General features: G+C 38.9%; 1 protein-coding gene across 3 annotated transcripts in view; it reads left to right on the plus strand.

Moving 5' to 3' along the window:
- CWC27 (CWC27 spliceosome associated cyclophilin) overlaps positions 1–20,377 on the plus strand; it is a 121,469-nt gene extending 101,092 nt beyond the window's left edge. For 2 of the 3 annotated variants that reach the window (XM_074931303.1, XM_074931302.1), the window contains exon 14: positions 17,370–20,377. In XM_074931303.1, the coding sequence (XP_074787404.1) occupies positions 17,370–17,532 (163 nt within the window). In that variant the 3' untranslated portion in view covers positions 17,533–20,377. The remainder of the gene's footprint in view (positions 1–17,369) is intronic. The other variant, XM_074931300.1, reaches the window with a different exon arrangement.
- The last annotated feature ends 740 nt before the right edge of the window (positions 20,378–21,117 follow it).

The raw sequence follows: 21,117 nt of genomic DNA on the forward strand, positions 1-21,117 counted from the left end.
TACAGTCCAGATAAGAATGAGATGCATGACTTCATTCTTTCACAAATGTTGTACAAGAGTGCAGCAGAGGTAGGTCAAGATGATCTGGCAGAACTCGGTCGCTTATTCTGGGCTTAAAGCCTTACCAAAGAAGCCTTTTCCCCAGAATGTAGATGAGATCCAATACAGTGGCAGTGAGGTGTCATCTCAATATGAAAACCAAATATGTCACAGCAGAAGACCCAGCTGGAATAATTCATCTACTTGGTACTTCCCATATGGATTACTGCATAGGCCTGAATTTGAAAGTGAAAACACTGCACAGGCTACACCTTATACAAAGTACTGCTGATCCTCATCTTTAGGATTTGGACTGCTTATACATATAGTTGCATGCATGTGGCACCCAGTCTGGTTGTAGTGCCACTTCAGGGCTCAAACAGTTGCAGCTATAGTAGACCCCAAATTTCAGTCCAGAAACTGTTATGGTCACTGCAAATAACAAAACTGATGATGCAGATCCTGTGAACACGCCATAAAATACTTTCCCTAGAAAGAATCCAGGTATGGGAGAAAAAAACACAGGTGCAATCAAGTATAATCAAAGATTTGGATTGCTTAAATTAATCTGTGCAAAATATCCCTCTTCAAAGAGGGTAAAAGTGATACTTAGTATGCTGAAACACCCCCCTATCAAGTATTTCTGAGAGTTTTGAGTGGTTCATCTCTCTTTCAAAGCATGAATTCTGAGACTAGATACAACACTCAGTTAAGTCTTTTGTCAGTGTTGAGTGGAAAGATTACTTTATTTGTCATTTTTTCTTTCATGCCTGGTTTTCAATCCCTTCTAAGCCACAAATCTTTTCCTACCTAACCTAGGTCTGTCCTTGTACCCATGTGGTTGATTCCCCTTATTAAAATTAAGTCATTACACTTTTTGAATTGTATCCTGTTTTTCATACTACTCCTGTTTGCCAAAATCACATAAATTCTAAATACTCCAGTAAACTTTCAAAACACTTGCTCACAAAACTTCATAATATACAAGTTTTCTGTAATTATGTTCTTCTCCAGTAAAGTCACAGTGGAAGTGAACTAACCAACCCTACAACCACATTAATCTTCACTTTTACATTTAACTTTGGCTCTCTACTCCCAAAAAGAGGGCTCTCCATCTGAATTTTTACCAGCCTTACATCCTTATGAAATGTAACAAATATATATATCTACACTTTTCCAGATGGAATATTGGTCTTTGCAGAAGGACCAGATTCTCTGCTATGAAAATCCACCTGTCATATCCTTAACCAAAATTCTGGACTACCTTCTGCTCTTCTTTCTCCAATCTTTGCCTGAAACTGCTAGATTTATTGACATACTGAAGTATTTCTATTCCTATGATAAATTTTACAATCCTGACAATTCTTGAGCTGATAGAATTTTCTGCACAAAAGAACGCATCATTTTTCTTCTTCAACGCTTACCTAGTTGCCAAGTCAACTTACCATATTTTTATGAAGGCTCACCATTGTTTGTGCATCCTCACAGATAAAATGCATGAGGAAGTTTACAAACCAACTCCAGTACCATTCGTGAATCTAAAGCTTAACTGTCATGATCAAGTAACCCAAAACTCAAAAGAATCAGCACTCCATACCACTAAAACCACAAATACTCTGAGCCAGTTGAGTTTACAGTACCTTATAAAATCTGGATGTCACATAGGATAGCAAATCATGATGAATATTTTTTGTGGATTGGTTGAAAAGATAAGCCCATCCATTCACTTCTAAACTAACCAAGTTCTTAGTCGTAAGTACATAATAGCAAATAGGCAGCAAATACTAGAAGAGCACCAGAAAGTATTGGTATATGAAGATTACACTGAGGCAGTATTCTGTTCTTGCTTGAACACTGTTTCCATGGTGGTAATCTGAGTCCTGGTAAGTATAGTTTTACATTATTGTTACTACTTCAGTTTGGATTGATGAAAGATGCCAGATTAATCCTGCTGGACCTTCAATTTGTGTAGAAACTGGAGTATTAACATGTGAAAGCTATTCATTACCAGATGAATATGATCATGTGAAGTACATTTCAACTATTGTTGCCGCTAGGGAAGCAGCCAAAGTTTGTATGATCCTCAGTAGAGGGGTTTGGTCTATTACTAATCCCATCAATACACAAGTCAGGTGTGCAAGTAGACTTTCCGGTTGATTTTAGAGTTTGTTTTAGAGTGGAGCCCAATAATTTTTCCTTCATACTACACCCAGCTAGAAGTTCAGAATTTCTTCTTCTCGATTCAGATCTTGTCACTGGCCTCTGTCTGCTCTCAGTAATGCAACTTAACAGCCATTTAGAATTTGACTGTGACTGCCAGCATTCTACATAGTTTATTTAGTTAATAGCACATGATGCCAGTGCTTCGTAAGTGAACCACTGCACCTGGATGAAGTGTAAGGTGTTGGATGTGAACTACAAAGCCTCTTAGTCTTTAGAAGAGATTAACTTTTTACTCCCCCATGGAACACTATCATCTCTGTAACTAAGCGACAAATGTAAATGAGACAGTCTTTTAAGTATTTTGGGAGTATGTCTAGACTCTGAAACTTACTCTTTCTTTTTATATGAGGTAATATAAATCCATTCAGCTTTCAGATATACTGTGAGACAAGAAAGAATGAGTAAAATGAGAATTTGGAATGATGTGGTGTTTTTTCATGTGGTTTTTCAGTTTTTAAATTCTTATGGTTAGCTACCTTTGTTGAGTCTGAGCTATTCTAAATGTTGGTTAATTTGAGGGATGGGACAAATAGGCATTTTTTAAAATCAAAGTGTGTAAGTCAGTGCTTGAAAATACCTTTCAACTCACAGTCCTTTGTTGTGAAAGTTATGTGAGTAAAGGTCTTCCATCTCAAAAGGGCATTTCAGATCTTGCTTAATAGATTGTTTCATGTGCATGTTGTGTAATTACTAATGTTGGCATGACTGTTGTCATCTTACTTATTTGTGGCAAACCTCATTTAAGATGAGTATTAAAAACAAATGAAGTGGAAATTTAATACCACTGTTCACTTAGACTGTTTAAAATCTCGTGGCTCATAGAAGGCTTTTAAATATATCTTCTTCTTGGTCACAACATACTATTTTGGTTTGCACAGGGATGTTTTGCATAGATCTGATCACCTGATTAAAAATGTTTTTGTTGATAGTACAAGGAAAACTTCTTTCAGAATATTTAGCACTGGTTTCCATGAGAAATCGGATGCCTGAGGAGTGGGAACACACAGTATTTAATTTATTTTGTATTCTTCCAGTAAAAGAATTTGTGGCTGAGAGAGATAGAATTGGGTCTAAAAAAAAAGTATCAAGGCACCACCTTTCCAATGTGTGTTGTAGAGAGTAGGCTAGAATTGGTTTGGGTTTGGGGTTTTTTTAAACTGAAATAGCAATTTCAGAATCAGGTAAATGTGGAAGTTAGCCAGACTGGGTTTATATTGCAAGATTATACTAAGAACTAAATCATGATACACACTGTATCTACTCCACATAAGTTTGATGCCTTACATGTTTTATTTCAAAGGATTTCCTATTTAATACAGCATCTACCTTTAAACTTGGCATAGTTAAATTCCTCTGGATAAACACCTAAAAATATTGGTTATATTTCTTTCATAAACCTACCTTTATACACATTTTCTAAAATGTATTCTCTTTCTTTGCTATAATACCTCAGACTGAAGATTATGAAATATGGCTTCCTCAAGATTAGCACCAGTCTCTGCAGATTCAGTTGCAGAAGCTTAAATGTGACAAACACAGTAAGCTCCCGAAACCTAAGCAGCAATCTTTTTTGCATGCCGGTGCTAGCTTGGGGAATGAAAGAAAAAGTGTCTGTGGTAATTTATGCCAGTGAGGCACAAAGATGGATTGAAGCCATGTTTGCTCCCCTCCTCCCATCCAGACTTGAGCCAATGTTCTTCTACTAGTCTGGAAAAACTGGCTCTATATTAGGTCTCTCCTGCTAAGGCCACTGATTTACCCAATTATATTTTTAAAAAGTTGACAAAATACTTACTTGATTGTTACAAAGGATAAATGAATGCCAGAGATCTGTATTAAAAACACATTGGAAAGAGGGGTTTCTTTTCTCTTTGTCAAAAAATAAGTGTTTGGGTTCTAGTATTCCCACTAACATTTAAAGGAAGAAAGAAAAAAACCCCAAACCTTCTGCTGTCTTTTTTTCTCTCCACCTTCACTCCTCTGCTGCTAGAATGTAGTCAGACCTTGATATGTAGATGCTAGCTGCTAGCCCACTGCTACGGTCAGTAATTTTGTATTAAAGAATTGTTCTTCTGGTGAAGTTGTGTATTTATCCCTTCTAGCTATACAGCATGCCTGAGAAACTCAGAGTACTTGGTGTGAGTTTTTTGTTTGTTTATTTTTTGGTAATTCCTTCATGTCTGAAGTTTAATTGGACTAGGCAGCTGGGCCTGGAATCGGCTACTGTTTGACTTAAATTCAGAGATGATCCATGCTTTACCCAAGTGTTATGGATGCTCTCAATTAAACAGCCAACCACCAAAAATAATAAAAAATTATTATTAACACAGGCAACTAGCTCTCCGTAAATTACAGGTTCAAATGTCTGTGAGAGGAGAACAGAACAGAACAGCTTTCTAGGGTTTAACGGCAACCCAGAATGCATAACAAAGAACTCTAGAGGGTTTAACGACAACCCAAAACGCTTTATCACTCACCTGACAAGTGAGGGCTCTCACCCTCAAGGACCTGCTGAGGACAGCTCCAGACCCAAGGCCCCTCGAGGAGGCAGCGTCCAGACCCAAGGGGAGAGTCCTCCGCAGCTGCTGCTCCAGGGGACGAGCTCCAAGTAGCCCCCCAGGGGACTCCATTGATCCCCAGGCCGAATCTGACCTGTGGTCGATAGCAGCTCCCCTTGGCCAAAAGCCCCAGTTGCCACGAGGCCCTGAGAGCAAAGGCAGCCCTGAGCTGCTACACCTCAGCAGCCAAGAAGCCCTGCTTTCACTGGGCGGATGCACCTGCCACAATCCACCCCATGATTACAGTCATGATTCAGCTGGTTTCCTTGAAGTGGTGGTGCAGTCACCTCTTGCCTCCAAGGTTAAAAGGGAGTGCGGTCCTGGTGAGTCCCATATGCATTGTGGATTGCCAACCCTACATGATTATACAATCAAATCTTTAAAGAAACCAACCCTCCAACCATACAATGTATTACAATAAACATTGAAGGAAGCTGATTAACCGTTCTAACAGGGAAGATTTAAACATATCCGATAATCACTTAATGCTTAATATGGCAACAATTGCCTCAAGTCTCTTGCTACTTTCTTCTTTTTTTTTTTTTGACCTGAACTGACATTAACACAATAGCACCAAGTTCAATCACATTCTTCTGAATGCTGCCAATTTCACAAGATCCATTCACCACCATGTTGTCGTCCAAGTCTTGATTGTCCATATGGATCCCCATGGCCAAGCAGGATGCCAAAGTCATCTTTTCCTTCAAGATCCTAACAAAAAACAGAACTAGGCCTCAGATCAAAACCTGGGCATCAAGTTAGACATCAGGAATTATCCATCAGGCACTGATTCAGTGAGTTTTTCCACTTCAACTGAGGGCAACTTCACCATGGCAGGTTTGCCTGCATATATTTTCAGGGGGAACTGGCCCTTATGATTGTCAAATGTAGTAACACCATCACTCGATAATCCCATAGGACAAAATGCTCGTATTTTTGGGTTCACATAATGTCATCAGCGGTTATTAATAATAAAAACTGCTTGTGCCAACCTTATATCTTAGTTAGGTCATGAAACACTGGCATGTCTCTTGATCAAGCCACTAATTCGCTCATCCATGCCATTAGCTTGAGGGTAATATGGTGTATGGAACACCCACTTGATGCCTTGTGTGCCCACTCCTGGTCCACCCCGGCAGTAAAGTGGCTCCTGTTACCTGATTAAATTGATTTGGGTGTTTCCTTCCCTGTCTGCCGTGTGTGGCAATAATGATCTCACTGCACACAGTGCTTCCTCGCAGTTTCTCACTGGAGGTGTGTGTGTGTGTGTGTGTGTGTGTTTCCAGAGATCTCAACCCCTTCTCGGGGCATGGTTTTAGCGAGCTTTTGAGCCAGTGCGTAGCAAGTAATTGTCGGAGAGACCAATTTACAAATGTAAATTGCCCGCTGTCCCACGTAGGAGCAAAGCTCCCTCTGTTTCTGACAAAGGCACCACAAACAGCCGGTCCCAGCCCAGGCCGCGCCCAGCTCGGCCAGGCCCTACCGCTGACAAAAGGCCCGGATGGGCATTCAGCCGCCCATCATTGGCTGTTAACTGCCACCTTTGGTTTGTGGACTGGCCACACCGGAGAACTGTAAGGAAAATGTGTACAATTTATAATATTTTTCAGTAGCATTAATCACTTCAAAAATACCCTGTTTGGCAGCAGTTGGGAATGGATATTGAGAGACACAGGCAGTTTCTGACCCCCCTAAACTCCAAAACTCCACACTGCCGTCTGGTAAACACCACTGGTAAACACCTACCAAAACATCAAACCCCAATATTTTTCCTTTGTTCTCAAGTTCTGCCTTCCAGCAATTGCACCAACTTCGAGATGTTACCAGTAGATTGCCCATGTAATACTGCCCAGGGTAGCCCCAGTGCCAACACCTTCCGCCAAAGATGATTCCTTCTTGAATCGTAAAATCCACCTAATTTATCCCGGGGCAGTTTAAACTCTCTACGAGGAGGCTGCCCGGGGGGAAGTTTTCGACTGACTTGCCAAACCCTCCGGCTTCCATCTTCACCCACACCCGGGTCAGTCCAGCCCATCTCTCGCCCATAAGCAACCAGATCATATAACACTTCTGCCCACGTTAAGACGTGTAAATGAGGGTTGGGGGGGCTTTCGCTGGTTGCATTCAGTAGCTCTTTGCACCCTTTTTCTGAGGGACAGGACATGTATCTTTAAGGAATCCGGGAGCCCTCTAGTAAGAGCTCTAAGGTGGCTGGGATCCACCGGCGCCGCAAGCGGGATTCCGCGCCGCCCCCTCTCATCCATCGCCTGAAGGCAAGCGGCCTTTTGTACTGCCTCCGCCAGCTCCTACATCCCATTCACTTTAATGGTAACAGGTTCTCCCCTCTCCTTAGGGTCCACACCCCCAGCCCAGTAAGCCACTCGAGATGTTATCGACTGGTTACCCGCTGGTCCATCACTTAAAAATACTCCAGGACACAGAAACCATGTGCCTCGTCATCACTCCACAGAATTCGATCCCCCCCCCCCCCCCTCCCCGTTAAAGAAACTCCACAAACACCCAGTTTCAGTTTCACCCGGCTTACGCGAATATTTAACCTGAAGCTCACCGAGCTCGGCTCCCGTCCAGGGGGTTGTACGGACCGTGGTTCGGCGTTTCCCACCTTGTGGACCTGTGTGCCTTTCTTTGTTAATGACAGGTCGCACCGGTCTTTCCTCCAGTTCCTCTATTTCCTCCGAGCCACTTTCATCAGACTCTTCCCAAATATCTCCATCCCACTCCTCAAGATCTACACCTGTAATTAACTTCTGAATGTGAACAACAGTAGGAGGGTTTTTTTGCTCGTGCCAGCATAATTTCAATTTTTCTTTCTAATAACTGCCTTATCTCTCTTTCTTGTAATAATTCTGTCTTTAAATGATCAATTTCCAACTGCTCCTGTAAGACATCTTTCTCCACCATTACAAAGTAATCTTGCGCCTGAATCAAACAGGCACCTAATATGGCGCACATTTTTCCTTCACTTCCGCTTATCCACCAGCTTCCCCGGCTTTGTTCCAGTTTTCTCGCAGCTTCCACTGGATCAAACCACCTCTCCTTCGCCCATTGCACATCTGGGGGAGAAGAGGCACAACTATATTTCTGTAATATCTCCTCTATCAACATCCTGCCGACTATGCCAATTGTTATGGATGCTCTCAATTAAACAGCCAACCACCAAAAATAATAAAAATGTATTATTAACACAGGTAACTAGCTCTCTGTAAATTACAGGTTCGAATGTCTGTGAGAGGAGAACAGAACAGCTTTCTAGGGTTGACTCTATAGGGTTTAACAACAACCCAAAACGCAGACAAAGCCCTGCTACCTAGGGCTTATCAACAACCCAGAATGCTTTATCACTCACCTGACAAGTGAGGGCTCTCACCCTCAAGGACCTGCTCAGGGCAGCGTCCAGACCCAAGGCCCCTCGAGGAGTTTCCTTGGGCAGCGTCCTGACCCAAGGGGAGAGTCTTCGACCGCAGCTGCTGCTCCAGGGCATAAGCTCCAAAGTAGCCCCCCAGGGGATGAGCTCCGTTGATCCCCAGGCCGAACCTGACCTGTGGTCAATAGCGGCTCCCCTTGGCCAAAAGCCCCAGTTGCCACGAGGCCCTGAGAGCAAAGGCAGCCCGGAGCTGCTACACCTCAGCAGCCAAGAAGCCCTGCTTTCACTGGGCGGATGCACCTGCCACATCAAGGGATATCTAATAATTCATTTACTGCCTGGAAATCTTACATTTTATTTATTGCCAGCAAACCTAGTGAAGAATGAAGAAATAATCTTCTAAGTCTTTAATAGGCTAGCTTAAGGTTCCTATGTATTTACACCTCTTCAAGCACCCCAACTTCATCTTATTAAATAACATGTTTAAACAGTAAGGATTTGGACATATTCAAAATGGGGAGAGAAAGTGTCAAAAGAAAAGGGAGAGTAGCCAGGGAATGTTGAATGTTATGAACATCTGAGTATTTTTGTGCTAGAAATGCTCTCTTCTCTTTCCCCTCACTCCAGCTCTGTGCTCTGGTGACACCATACTGTCTGTGTTAACTTGGGGAGGCAGTTTGCTGACTTTTAGAGTATTATACAAGCTATCACCAGAGAGGGGATGCTACACTGCATGGATTATTGATCTATTCTGGTATGGTTGTTCCCATGTCCTTATAGTACCTGCTTTGTAAAGTTTTTCTACACGGGTACACTGTCTGGAACAACATCTGGATTTTGCATTATAATCATCCATACTAGTTTACCATGAGCAGCTGTCTATTTAAAGCACCCAGTTTCTTTCATCAAACTACTTAATATTTTTGTGAAGGGGAAAAGGATATAGTGTAAATATATATATGTGTGTGTATATATATAGTGTAACTATATATGAATTGTTACTGAACAGATGCAATATAGAAATAGGATAAGTGAATTTTGAATAGAAAAATATTTATTGCTTAAAATCGTAAGTCATCACAGTTATACATATTTCTAATTTTGATACTATGAGAACTAATCACATTTTCCTGTAGTGCTTTGATTATCTTTGGAATTGGATGAGGTTTTTCATAGTTAAGTTGATTTTTCCCTTTCTCTCTAAAGGTTACTTACAATTAAATCTTTCAAGAGAAAAATAAGTCTTAGTACTGTCTTGAACAATGAAAGGATACTTTGTTACATCTGATCTTCACCAAGAATAGTTTACTTTATTGTTAGCTTTGAAAAAAATTAAGTATCTTGGGGTTTTTTCAACCTGAATATCCCATACTTAGTGAAACTATTAGTTTCTTATTGATTTTGCAGTGAGTGTTGGGTAAAACTGAATATGTATCTAATAGCATTCTAATAGAATATCTAAAAAAAGTAGCATGTTAGAAATACCTGCAAAAGATCTTTTCTGATCATTTGATCATGCTGTAGGCCTACAGCAAGAGAAAATGTAAACAATTCATTCTCTGGCCTATGGAGGATCCACAACTTGCTGGTTATTCTGAAGAGGCTAAATCAACTTCTTTATCCTCCAGTACTTGTAATACAATTTCAGAGGGCTAGTCAAAGTAAACAGAGTATACAGCCTGACTTTGTATGGTATTCTTAAAAGGATATTTTTATCAGGTTTTCCATGCTTAGAATGGGTAAAATTTTTGCTCTGTGCAAAAGCAGCAGTAATATGTTATGTCCATTGTAAACATCCAAATACTGAAATATTATAGGCTAATGGTATAGGTATATATATGTATACTACACATATATATACACATATATATACTTATATATGTTATATAGGCTTTGGGGTCTTGCAGAAATGAAATTAACCTCAGGAGAGTGCTTGAGGATGGAGGAATTTATAGCAATAGTGAAATGTTAAATTTCAGTCTAAAATCTGTGATCTGTACCATATTTAATATTGATTGAAACAGTGTTATTTTGATGTAGAATTAAATACTTAATCTGTGAAGTTGACTCTAATACAGCAAATATGTGTATTTACAGCAATTTTCTCAATACCCTTCTAAGCATTTTTTTAATATTAGAAACTTCTGTGGAATAACTAATGATTTGAATTTGGCTAGACCTGAATAGCAAATCTTATTTCTCCTTTTAAATAGCAAATCAACAAATTTGAAAAATAAAAGGTTTTATGAAAGCACAAAAAATTGGAGACACAAGTGGTCTGATCATTAGGAAAGGAGATGGGGAAAGAGGAACAGAGAAATGTGGAATGGTGGAAACAAGCAGTGAAACAAGAAAGAGTGATACTGTTAGCAGTAACAATCACTACAGAAACCTGTGACCACAGATTATTACTAGGAGGCTTTATAAACTTCCTTAAAGTGAAATCAAACCCAGTTTGGCAAACTAGGCTGAAGCAGGAATAGTGTGTGATGCAGGGGAAGGTTCAAATACCAAGTGCTGCAGAAGAGTACAGACTTCCATAGGTAATGTAGCACAGCTCTGATACTATGAGATTATTATGTAATGATACAAAACATACTCAAGGAATCTTGTTTCCTGAACGCATCTTTCTTGTGGTAGCAGCAGCTGTGTGAAACTGACAAAAAGTTGAATCCATGTTTGAGACTGTCTATAGCAGTACTTAAGCTATGAACCCTCATTGCTATAAGAATCAGAACCTACCTGAAGTACTTGGGAAAGAATTGCTTTTCTTTTCATGATCTCTAAGAGAGAAAAACTTGTATTACAGGACTCCTTTGCATGAAAAGAGAGATGATGGGTTATCTCTTACACAAAAAGAAAAAGCTGGATGGTGAGACAGGGAAAACAGGAACCAGGGAATGCGTAAAGAGTTGTGTTGCGCAGAGCACTTAGTGATGGTTGCAGGTGTCATTAGAGACATAAACATATTTCCTTTCTCCTGCTGCACTGTGTTTACAAAATTATTAGTAAAGTTCTTGGACACTGATGCAAGGAATGGTGACAGCAGCCTGAGCCAAAATGCTTGTTTTGGTTGTAGCATCTCAGTTCTGGAAAAGGGTGGAAATGGGATTAGATCTTATTAACATACTTCCTCCTTCAAAATTCCCATTTGTTTATGGTTTTGTCATTCTTTTTGTCTTGTTCGTACTCTTGTTCTCTTGTCTTGATTCAAAAGTTTTGCTTGTTTTCAATTGTTATTTGACATTTTTCTTCATTTTATTTACATTTTGTTCAGTCTCATTTTCTCTGTTTTTGTTTCTCATTCCTATCCTCTTTTTAGTCTTTACCTTCCTCAATTTATTTTTCTTTTTAGTATCTCAACTGTCTCAGTGTTTCTCAACTGTTTCTCATCTTCTTGTGCCACCCACTACTCTGCTGGAAGTGTAAAGAGTGCCAGTGAGTTCATTCTTCCAGAACAGCCAAGATTTTTTTTCCTTGGGAGAGAGATCTCATTTGCTTTGATCCGTGGATTCATTCATCTGTTTACACAATCTACATTTTTGTCCACTGCCTGCATATCATGAGGGTGATGGGAGGGAAGTGTTACCGTGTTTCCTACATTAATGCTTATAGTTTACATACACATTTACAATATTTGAAGGAAAATATTAATTGCAAATAGAATATAATTTAAGGAAAGCAGTAGTGCTTGAATACCTCTCATTTTTCTTTTAAGTATATGGTGCATTGGTAATAATTGAGAAAAGTAGGTAGCATGTTACTTGCATGTATTGTTGAACTCAGAAACAAATGGTAGTACTAATAGTTATGGTCCATATTGCTTGCTCTTTCTTTTTTAGACAGCCTGTACAGCACAAGAAGGAGCACTGAATTTCTTGACACAGATACTTACTCCTAGTTTGTTTATTTTAAGTATCCTGCTGGAGAGAAACTATAACTTTCATAAAACATAGCAATAATTTGCAAAATTCTGATATTGTAAATTTTACAGCAGTGTGATTAGTTGCTTAATTCATTTTATCTTCATTTAGCAGCAGTATGTAATTTTTGCCTGTGTTTTGAGCACCAGTTTAAATGTACTGTCTGTAAGTAGTGCATTTTTAGTAACATACAGTTCTGCATCTGGAAAGTGAAAAGCTATGTGTTACTTTTTCTTGGTGCCTACTGATTGCAGAAACAAAGGATATATCGCTAGCTGACATGTTTTATGCAGGCACATGTCTGTGGCTAAAACGGCTTAAGAAGTTACTGCCTCTGTCAAAAGCCACTACTCTCACAGCACAGGTGGCAGAACATAACTTTTGTCCGCACTTGTTGATTTATGGCAAAGCTCAGCTGTTTAAAGTGCTGACATAGGTGAGTGCAAGATAACATCCCAGGCTCTCCACTGAAGTAAATGATGGAGGCACCAGAGGGCATGCTGTGTAGTAGAGTCACTTGTGCAAGGAAGGTTGATTGAGCAGCAGGTGAGCTGGAAGAGCCAACAGCTGTGTCAATTTGAAGCAAGAGTGGAATTAAGCAGTGCAGCTTTACACCTTCTTTCAGCTAGTATAAAAATCACTGATGCATGCAGTGCATTTGTACCTGGAGATCTGAGCTTCATCACTAGTGCAAAAGCATAGTGCTTCCTTGCTCTTGCTGGGATTCAACATGATTCAGTTCACTGACTGCCACTTCAGTTTCTTCCAAAGGGCAGTTCTCAAAAGGCCAGAGCTGTTATGATACCAGACTTCTGTTTATGCTACACTTAGCACAACTGCCACCTCTCCACAGCTGGCATATAGTTCAGACCCAGTGTCAAAATCAGAGGGATGGCTATATATCATATCTTTTCTTACAAGTACCATCTCGCTAGATTAGTCCAAAAGAACATGATCTGTCTCCTGAATAAACTGCCTGGAGATCACTGTGTAGGTGGGGTTCATTCTTAGATGCACAGCTGGCAAATGTAGTGTTGCCTATGCTAGACTATTAGACACACAGCTTAATTTTACTGTAATAGTTCTTGAATGCTTTCTGGTGTGCTAAAGTTTCTTTTTGAGCTTCAGTTACAGCCAACATTCTCCCACTTGTTACCTACTAGAAGGTAAGCATACTGATCACCCAAGGTAATTTATTAGTTAACCACAGTTTAAAGACATACAGGAGCTACTCTGCTAGAAACTGTAAAGCAGCATTCTTGTTTGCTGACTATCACAAAAATTGTTATCTGAGAATATAACTGGACCGGGAGAGCATCCATGTACCTTTGAAATCCTGTGCTGTCTCTGAAACCATCTTAAATTAATTCAGGTATTTCAGTTTAATCTTTCAAGACCTTTCATTTTTGAAATACGAAAGAGAGCCAACTGCTGAATGTCCTTTAGTAACACTGAAGGAAAGAAGTGCAGCACAGCAGAACAGCTGTTCCCCCATTACGTGGGGTAGGAGAACGGTTAAACTGTAGGATGCTGTAATCTGGCTGGAGTAAAAATCAGTCCAGCAATAAATCCGTGCTAAGATAACTGGTTCTGATTTGCAGCACTATCTTAATAAAGAGTTGGCTATTCTAAAGATTGTCAACAATTTGCACATGTAGATACAAAATCATCAGTTTTGGCAAGCTGTTTTATTAAAATGGGTTTTGAGCAGAAAAACTAAGCTGGAGAACTTTTTTTTTTTTCTTTTGCCTTTTGCATTGGAGAACTTGCAACCTTTCATCCTTTAAAATTAGGAAGAAAAAGTGTGTCTTAGAGTTGTATCTCTCACTCTTTTAAAATAAACTATCACCAAGTGGTGATAAGCACAAGTTAGTAGGTTACCAAAGACCAGACAGGAAGAGATGAAGTTAGAACTTTCAGTGCAGTGACTGCGGAAGCATGACTGAATAGCCAGCTCCCTACTGAACCCAGAACCTTGTAGAAGGGAATAGAGCTATAAACCGAACAAAGAAAAGTCTCATGTAGCCTGTATTTGTGGAATTGCAGCCCTAACTCCACACTTCGAAAATTATGCAAGTGCAAACTTGTTAAGAGAACCTTGAGTAAGATTACTGTAAATTCAAATAATTCTTATAGAAATAATTCTTAAACACTTCACATGTTCTTTAAAAAAGAAAACAGGTTGTGTTTTTTTTTAATGGTATTGTGATTTACCATTTAGGTAGATGCAAAACAGTCTACCTGTGGAGATGTGTGACTTGCAAAAAATATGCTTAAGTTCACATCAGGAAAATACTTTTTTAATCTTCACTGTAGTCTATGTTTATTTTGCTTTACCTATGAGATGCTGCATCTGAAATTGATTCTGAAATATCAGAGAGTTTCTTAATATTGGCTTATTTTTAATCACAGCTGGAAACACCTCAGTGGAAAGTTATAAATAAGAGTCAGAGACTATGACTTCTTTCAGCTTTTGGAGAGAAGTAAATATTGCTTAGTCTGAATCTGCGGCATCTAATTTGCAAACTACCTGGGATGCAGTATGGCCTGACCCAAGAATTAGAGATGTATTTATTTTTAATTCCTGTTAGTTGTATCCTGCAAGTGTGCTGTGACATTCTTTGAAAACCCAAGTTGTTGAAATGGCTACGGGTGACTGCACTTCTACTTACACTCGTAACACACTCTGAAACCACTCACCAAGGGATGATTCCATCCCCTTAGGCCTATATTTTAATTCAGACTAGAATAGTGTGTTTTGGTATGTTTACTTAAAAAAATACTCAGATGCTCATGTTTAATAAGTTGAGAAGAATATGACAAATTCAGAAAGCATGTTAACTAAAATAAATTACTTCAGTCCCTCTACTGTGAGACAATGTTTTTATAATTAGACTACAAATACGCAATCGTGAATCACTCTGATGGTACATTATGTTATTCTGAATTGTAGATATGACTAAAATACATTTTAGTGTTAGTAGTGTGTACAGGGTTATAAACTCCTCAACTTTTATACACTGGAAACAACTCTTTAAGTATTTCCATAGGACAGGGTAAAATGCAGGCATGCTGACAATGCTGTACAATAAGAGATTCATGAAACCCACATGTCAGGCATCAATTGTGATGAAAAGTCTCGATTTTTGTTTTTAAGATTTTTTTTTTAAGCATTCAGACAGGTCCCATATAGTCTATAGTTTTGAATTTTGTCTGGTTTCTTCAATAGTACTATATTGTAATCTACAGTAACTGGGCTGGTTCTCTTTCCCTTTATGTATGGAGATTTGCACTAGAGGTCTTTGAAAAACCTGTTTAATATAAGACCTCTTACATGTTGCAAGAGACTGATAAAGCAGTATTTTATTGAACACAAAACTTTCATTCTGATACTGGCTTTTTTCTTGGATTTTCTGTCGAAAAGACTGGAGACAAAGACATCTAATGCTGTAAAGACTGATATGCTCAGATTTAGTTTGTTATAGTTCTTATTATTTTAAGTTGTCCCATCAAAGTCATTTTTGTAATTGATTAATACAGAATCCAAATGTAAATGGGGTTTTTGCCTACATTTATTTCCAGTGAAAAATCTTTTAATTCCATTTTGTTGGGGTTTTTTTTAACTGAACATATGAACTTTATAATTGTTCTCCTGGTTCATAAGTAGCAGCTTTACTATGACTATATTCAAAAGTCTTGCTAACATGTCAGTAAAGCTCAGTAGGTTTACAGTGTGTCAACTTGTAAGCATCTTTAGTTTAGTTTTCTTCTTTTCCTCCCACCTCTGTTTTTCATTAAGTAGAATAAATAATTTATCTTTTTGTTTGTCCAAACTGAAACTTGTAGTTTTCTGACAGCTTCTGTATTAATTCTCACCTCAGTAACACCTTCTATTAAGGCCATAGTTGATAAGCCTCAGACTTTTGTGCCGCTGACTACAGCTAACAAACCACTTTTGACTCCAGGTTATCAAGGAATCATAGAATAGTTTGTGTTGGAAGAGACATTCAAAGGTCCTCTAGTCCAAGCCCCATGCGATGGGCAGGGACATCTTCAACTAGTCCAGGTTGCCCAGAGCCCCATCCAACCTGGCCTTGAATGTTTCCAGGGATGGGGCATCCACCACCTCTCTGGGAAACCTGTCCCAGTGTTTCACCACCCCCATCATAAAAAATTTCTTCCTTGTATCTAGTCTACGTTGTTTTAATTTAAAACCATTACCTAAAAAGTAATGTTTCCATTACCTAAAAAGTCTGTTTCCATCTTTCTTCTAAGTGCCTTTTAAATATTGAAAGGCCACAATAAGGTCTCCCTGGAGCCTTCTCTTCTCCACACTGAACAATCCCAATTCTCTCAGAGTTGTTCTCATAGGAGAGATGTTCCGTCCCTCTGATCATTTTTGTGGCCTCCTCTGGACCTGCTCCAACAGGCCCATGTCTTTCCTGTGCTGAGGACTGCAGAGGTGGATGCAGTACTCCTGGTGGGGTCTCACCAGAGTGGAGTAGAGGGGCAGAATCACCAACCTTGACCTGCTGGCCACACTTCTTTTGACGCTTCCTGAGGTTCACATAGGCCCACTTCTCAAGCTTGTAATGGTGATGTTTTCTGATTACTAGCATTTGCTAAAATGGGGAAATACCTAATTGGGGAAAAATTTTTAATCAATGGTAGAAAAAACATTGGATGAACAAAGCATTAGTTTAGTCTGTATTCAAAAAATTTAAAAGCATGATCTGAACCAAGTTAAGGTGGAGCAGCAGGATGTGAATCATTCCCTTTTTGATCTTCTGTGTACCTTTTTCAAGCATTTTTCAAGCGTTTTCCATGCAAGCTCTTGCCCCCCTTTTGTAAAACCCTAATAGTTAAAGGAAGTCCAAAGTGACTAATAGGAAACCTTGAGAAACACTCCCTGTTCCTGGGAGAATTATTCAGTACATTTGGGAAGATATGTGAAACAGAAGACCAAGAGAGTTCAGTACATGAAATAAAATCCAGCAGAACAAACTCTAGCTTTATTTTTTGAAATGGGTCTTCACAAAAGTGGTTACCCTATAATATCAATCTATTAAGAAAGAAAAAAGCAACCAAACACAAGCAACAAAAGAACCCCACCAGAACTTGTATATTTTTTGCTGTGCACAAAACCAAGTTACTGTGCTAAAATCTTGCCATGCATGTCATAATTACAAATATTAATTTTCTGTTCTTTTGCTGAGTTTGAGCTATGTTTTATTTTTGTAGGATGTCACATGTACTTCAGTTTGAAGATAGAAGCAGAAAGGTGAAAGATGCAAGCATGCAGGATGAAGACACTTTTGAGATCTATGATCCACGGAATCCTGTAACTAAGAGGAGAAGAGAAGAAAGCAAGAAGATAATGAGAGAAAAAAAGGAAAGGAGATAAAAAGAATGTAAAGCTGCCTTGAAAGTGACTGCAATAAAGCACTGGCTCTTTTGTTAGCTGTAGTTCCTAAAAATATCACTGGACAAGTGTGAAAAGGAATCTCTCAAGAACCTGTCATGCAGTTTTGAAGCAGAGCTATCATTTGTTTCTTAAGTTGTGCAGTCAAGTACATTCATTATCCAACCTCTCTAAAGGTTTTTAGAATTATATATTTAGTAAAAGAGCTGACCTGACTTTTGTCTGTACTTCAATTACAATGTCACCATCATGGTTTAATCAACATATGGTAATCAAACCATGGAAATATGGTAACATATGGTAATCAAAAATCAACATAATGAATGAGAATTTGTCCAATAAGGATGAACTTAGAAGAGAGAAACCCCATTTGCAGCCTTTTTTTTTTTTTCTGAAAGTATAATTTTAATTATTATTTTTTGAAAAGGCATATAAACATTACAACAGTAAACACTGCCTGCCTGAACCACTCTGTCACAGTTAAGCGTGATGCAGTGACAGAACTCCTTAGAATGGTCCCAGCTTTCTTAAATTAAGTTTAATTTGAAAATTTTGTTGTTTTCTCCTTCTTTTGAAATTCATATTCCAATACAGATCCCAGCCTGGGAAGCTGCAATAATATACAATTTGAAGAGTGTTATTTCACTAGCTCTACCACATGAACAAAAAAAGAATGCGCATGTACTGTAATGGTTGCTTAACCTGTTGCAATACCAGAAACATCCCTTTGGTAGAATTCTCGCTGTAAAGTAGCTGGTAATGAAGATTGGTTTGTTAATCAGTACAGAAACAAAAACAATATGATCAATCTCATTAAAAAGGGTTGTAACCCTGTTTTTAACAATTATTCTACCATCTAAAAATGAACAGCTCAAGTTTGTAGTTTATAGAGTTTCCACAGATTTTCCCCCCTGGGTGCCAATATTTTTACAGAAAAATGGGAGTTTTCAATGCTCCTTCCTTACAGCATTTCTGATGATGCAGAAGCATGGACTACCCCTGTGGGCAATAGCTAAAGAAGTGAGCAAGGTCATTAAAAAGTGCAACTAGAGGAGTGTTTTGCTGATGTTTTTAGAACAAGTTCAGTAAGGTATGGTGTCCTTATCAAGCTGCCACTGCCAAATTTCTTGATAGGGTCTGAGGTGTGAGATACATAAACCTGCATTGGTGGGTTAATATGGCCTAGATGTCAGAGGTTAGATTAATACAGGCTATTGCTTTAATGTGTGGTGCAACCTTTGAGATAAGAAGAAAACTTGGGAGGTGTGATGTGAGATCCTGTATAAAGCTGTCATTATCCTCCTCTTAGGCCAAGTGAATTATACTGTACCACGGTGTAAAGAAGTTAAGAGGGGTTACATTCCTAAACACAGCAATTCACAAACTAGTGAGTCAAAGTTGTTTAATCATTAAGTAATTTTCTGTTGGGCTGTTCTTGGCAAAATCAAGAACATCTAATGTCACATGCTGTTATCTCTATTCATTGCTTTGTGTAGAAAAATTTAAAACAGTCATTACAGGAAATGAGCATATTCTGATGTGGATGGGAGAGAGAATGAGTGTGTGTGTGTGCGTGTTGGCAGAGCAGGTCAGCATGGGGAAGGTGAAGACTAGGGCTAGACAAAAACTTCAGCATCAATTCCAGGAGACAGCTATTGCCCCTTTAATAGAAAAATGTTCTATTGCATACTTTTCCTGTAAGTAGGATGCATGAGTCAATGAATGGGCAAGTTGACTAACACCCCTTTTAGCTGAATCTTTTCACCGAAAACCTGCAGGAGCTGAGCTCTGTGTGTGCTGTATTAGAAGATTCCAATTTTTAAGCACTTAGACAAGGACAGGGAGAAAAGCTTAACTCGGGTATTAAGGCTCTGCTCATCAGGAAGAGGTCTGAAATGCTGGATCTTGCATGCATACAGGACTGATAATGTCACCAGAACAAGCATGTAGCTATGCTGACATTTTCTTGGTAAGTGAAGTGTGTATCGAAAATCAGTAAACATTTTTCTAGGGATAATATATCTTGTGTAATTAATGCTGCAGTTGAAACCAAATGTATTGGCTCTTTTAGCTAATTCTAAGTGGTACACTGTTGCTTTGTGCTAGGACAGCACAAGGACTGGCCCCAGTAGGATGATGCTTACCCCAAGCAGCCATTTTTTCCTATGTCTAATGAATGTCACTTGAGGTGTCATGTCCATTTCCTGCATTAAACCCAGCTCCCTAAGAGTAAGATGGCATGTGCTTTGCACTAAGGCTTGTCTATTGGGATACAAAAGAGGAAGCGAGGTTTAGTTTCAGTTTGGGGTTTTTTTAAATTAGAGTTGGGACCAACTTCCCTGTAGTTTACATTTTGCTTTGTACCAAACCCATAGATAAGGGTAAGGATATTTGGATTAAAGTCATTCAATTTTATTATGATTGTGAATGGAAAATGCACTTTACCTTGATGAGGACAGCTGGAAGTGCCAGGCCCTAGATGCTTTATGAAGATACTTGGATTACTTGTGTCTAAAATCAGGCCTGTATAGCACAGGGGATTGGTGCCATGAGGGAGCATCAATAAGAAATGCTACAAATAAATGAATTCAAGCATTTTTTGGTTATCAGTTCTGTGTGATTAAAATATTTTATACTACTTGCTTCCTAGAAACACAGAGTCTCTAAAGAGTTTTTAGTAATTACAAGTGGTACTATTCTTCAGGGTTAATCAGCTTTGCATAGTATTTCACATCATTCATTGAATAAGCTTCTCTCAACATTCTCGGTTCACCTGTTTTAATGCCAATAAATATTTCTTCAAGAAAAGAAAAGGACCTGCCTTTATTGCTTCCCTAGAGAAAGAACAAAACTATGCTTGTGGGAAAGAAACTGCACCTGTTCAGTAAAGTCACCTTCTATTTTTAAGGAAGACAATTTTAATTTGCATCCCTGTTCTTATTTTGTCTTCGTTCAACCCAGTGACAAAACTTTCCTAGCACAAAGGACTGATACACACTACACTGTGAGAACATTAGAAATGTGTTCAAATCAAATGTGTTAAAATTTAAAAACGTATTAGCAGACAGATGATGTCAGCTAATCAACCAAAAATCACTTAGAAATGGGCTGCCTAAATTTTATTAATTTCACTAAGGCAAAAGTAGTTCTGCGTTTCGTTTAGGAGACATGCAGCAAAGTTATGAAAAGCTGATGTCAGGAGCACATTCTCAAGTAGCTTTCCTTAAGCCCAACACGAAAGAGTAAAAACCTCAAAGAAAGAGGTTGAAATTATAGTTCTGTGCAACAACTAGTTTGCAATGTCAGAGCTAGGTCCTGTACTGCCAGTAACAATGCTGCCTGTGTCCCATACTGCTAGGCTAGCAAAAGCATCTTTAGACTCAGACATTTCATTCATCATCTGGTGTTGCTATAGTTACATGAACAGATGAATGCTACAGGATTGCAGTATTTTTTTATAGACTATATAGAAATACATATGCTCAGATGTAACACCTTTTACTTGTCAATACTGAAAAGCAAGTGGGAGATGCAATGTGGGCAGGTGTCCCCATCTCTGTGAAGCAG

Source organism: Athene noctua, chromosome Z (genome assembly GCF_965140245.1).
Source record: "Athene noctua chromosome Z, bAthNoc1.hap1.1, whole genome shotgun sequence".
NCBI lineage: Eukaryota > Metazoa > Chordata > Aves > Strigiformes > Strigidae > Athene > Athene noctua.